This window comes from Tachysurus fulvidraco, chromosome 6, assembly GCF_022655615.1.
Source record: "Tachysurus fulvidraco isolate hzauxx_2018 chromosome 6, HZAU_PFXX_2.0, whole genome shotgun sequence".
Taxonomy (NCBI): Eukaryota; Metazoa; Chordata; class Actinopteri; order Siluriformes; family Bagridae; genus Tachysurus; species Tachysurus fulvidraco.
Window position 1 is genome coordinate 2,553,479 of NC_062523.1, and position 2,500 is coordinate 2,555,978.

The following is a 2,500-nucleotide window of genomic DNA, read 5'->3' on the forward strand; positions in this document are numbered from 1 at the left end:
ATAATTGCTTTTCTAAATTTTTATTCTCCTATAAAGCTGCTTTGCGACAATGTAAATCGTTGAATGCGATACGCAAAGAAGTTTCTATGAACTGGGTGGGAGGGGCATTCCCCTGTCAATCACAGCGACTCTAAGCAATCAGCAGTGAGTGTGAGCTTGTGTATGTGGAAGACAGGATGGTTGTTCTGTGACAACCTGTGCAGAAGCAGTTGGTTAAAAAAAATCACCCTGCATCGGTTACAACCATATGATGAGAGAGCTGGTTGGTGGGTGCCACCAAATTGGAGAAAAAAATGGGGGAAAATAGCGGCAAACACAAACACAGCAACAATGGCGGATGTTGCTTTACTGTTAATGCTCATGGCTTTGCGAAACTACATCGGCATCCAAACGCGCCGAATAAAACGTGTACGTGCGGCTCCGTGTAATCTGTATAAACGGAGGTTGTGATCGATAAAGTACATAACGTTATTTTATTATTAACACAGAAAAAAAGTTAGCCTTAGCATGTAGCTACCTACTATCATGTGTGCTGATAATGTGTCATATCGCGGTAAAGTAAAAGTGTATTAAACATTAGTATACTTAAGGTACATTATCAAATGCACTAACAGTAGCCCCGCCCACAGCTCCTGACGCAAGCGGTTCTTAAGTCTAGACCAGCAACGTTTTGGTGCTACTTAAGAACCACTTTTCCTGGTTCAGAGCCGGTGCTTTGGCGGTCGAAACAGAAAGAACTGGTTCTAAATTAGGCTCCGAACCTGCACTCAAACTGCCTCGGTGGAAAAACTCCCTTAGATGGAAGAGGAAGAAACCTCGAGAGGAACCAGACACAAAAGTGAACCTCATCCTCATTTGGGTGACACTGAAGGGTGTGATTATAAACTGTTATAAACACCAGAGTGTTATTATGAATAATATCTTTTCTACAGTCAGATACAGTCTGATAACTGTGTATCGATGAGGAGGTCGTTGTCCTCAGAGACCACATGGAGTCGCATCTTCTCAAGACCAACACACGGTAAAATCGTGTACACGAACAAACGGCCGAGTAACATCACTCGTGTAAGGCTAGGAGGAAGAAGGCAGCAGATGACATCATTTCCTGTCCAGTGTTCACTTCTGAGTCTGGTACAGTATCTCTCAAGGTTTCTTCCTCATATCATCTCAGGGAGTTTTTCCTCATTCAGAATAAATAGTAACTTAATTTTAAACTTTACAATTTTGATCCTGTTTTGATTGAAATGAACTGAATTGAGATCACGCTACAGGTCGTGAACCGAGGGACATGTAAAGGAGAGGAAATCTGCTTATCCAACAAAATGTGAAGGAATAAACGACAGGTGCTGGTGACGTTAGCATGTGAAATGATACATTACATTTACAGCATTTAGCAGACACCCTTATCCAGAGCGACTTACATTTTATAACAATGAGCAATTGAGGGTTAAGGGCCTTGCTCAGGGGCCCAGCAGTGGCAGCTTGGTGGACGTCGGAATTGAACTCACAACCTTCCGAGTAGTAGCCCAACACATTAACCGCTAGGCTACCGTATCCCTCTTGTAGTCGCGAGCATTTCGCTCGGACCAGGCTTGTAGTCGCGAGCCTTTCGCTCGGACCAGGCTTGTAGTCGCGAGCCTTTCGCTCGGACCAGGCTTGTAGTCGCGAGCCTTTCGCTGGCTTAGCAGAGCCTCATGGTGTAGAAAGCACCACTGCTACACTTCTTCCTGCATCTCTGTTCACTGTTTCACTGAGGAAAAGCTAAAAGCAACAAGCTCCAGTGTCTTACCGGTGATCTCTCGTACCGTACGGAACACGCTGAGTTTCTCTGGATCCAAAGCCTCGATGTTGTGGTACACATCACTGCCAAAAAGACAAAAAAGAAAGCAAGACATTAGCACGGAGGAAAAAAACACAAGACCAACAAGGGCTTTTTATTGTGCAACAAATGCTCAATGCTTATATCTGGAACAAGGTTATCACTGCCCTAAAGCCTGGCTGTGTAGGAATTCAAGCTTTTAAGGAATAAAAAAAAATCAAAAAGATAAAACAGTACAAAGAGGGCAGATATGTGGGCTAGGCTTATTCGCTAGATAAAACCAATTATCTTTTTATTTGTCAGACAACAGAAAATTCTGACAAGACCTTCTGACAAACTTTCATGTGTTCTGTATAAAAAAAACAACAGGGAACGAAATCCAATAAAATTCTACAAAGAAAAGCAAAGAGTGTCTATTATGATGTACAAAACAAATTGTTTTATCGTTAGATAATATAAGGAGAGTGAAAGGTCCAGAAAGAAGGTCTATTATTATGAAGGAGATGATGTCTGGATATTAGGAACACGTGTGTTCGACGCCGACCCAAACAAAGGCTTAGGGGGAAAAAGAAGGGAAAAAAGACCCCCTGGACGGAGTGAGAACCCATCACAGGGCACACACTCTCATTCACTCACACACACACACACACACACACACACACACACACACACACACACACA

At 43.0% G+C, this 2,500-nt stretch overlaps 1 protein-coding gene across 1 annotated transcript in view; it reads right to left on the reverse strand.

The window, feature by feature from the left end:
• Positions 1–2,500, reverse strand: part of LOC113635050 (receptor tyrosine-protein kinase erbB-4-like) — a 31,774-nt gene that overhangs the window by 25,372 nt on the left and 3,902 nt on the right. Inside the window, exon 3 of the mRNA XM_047814549.1 lies at positions 1,790–1,863. Coding sequence (XP_047670505.1) covers positions 1,790–1,863 — 74 coding nt within the window. The remainder of the gene's footprint in view (positions 1–1,789; positions 1,864–2,500) is intronic.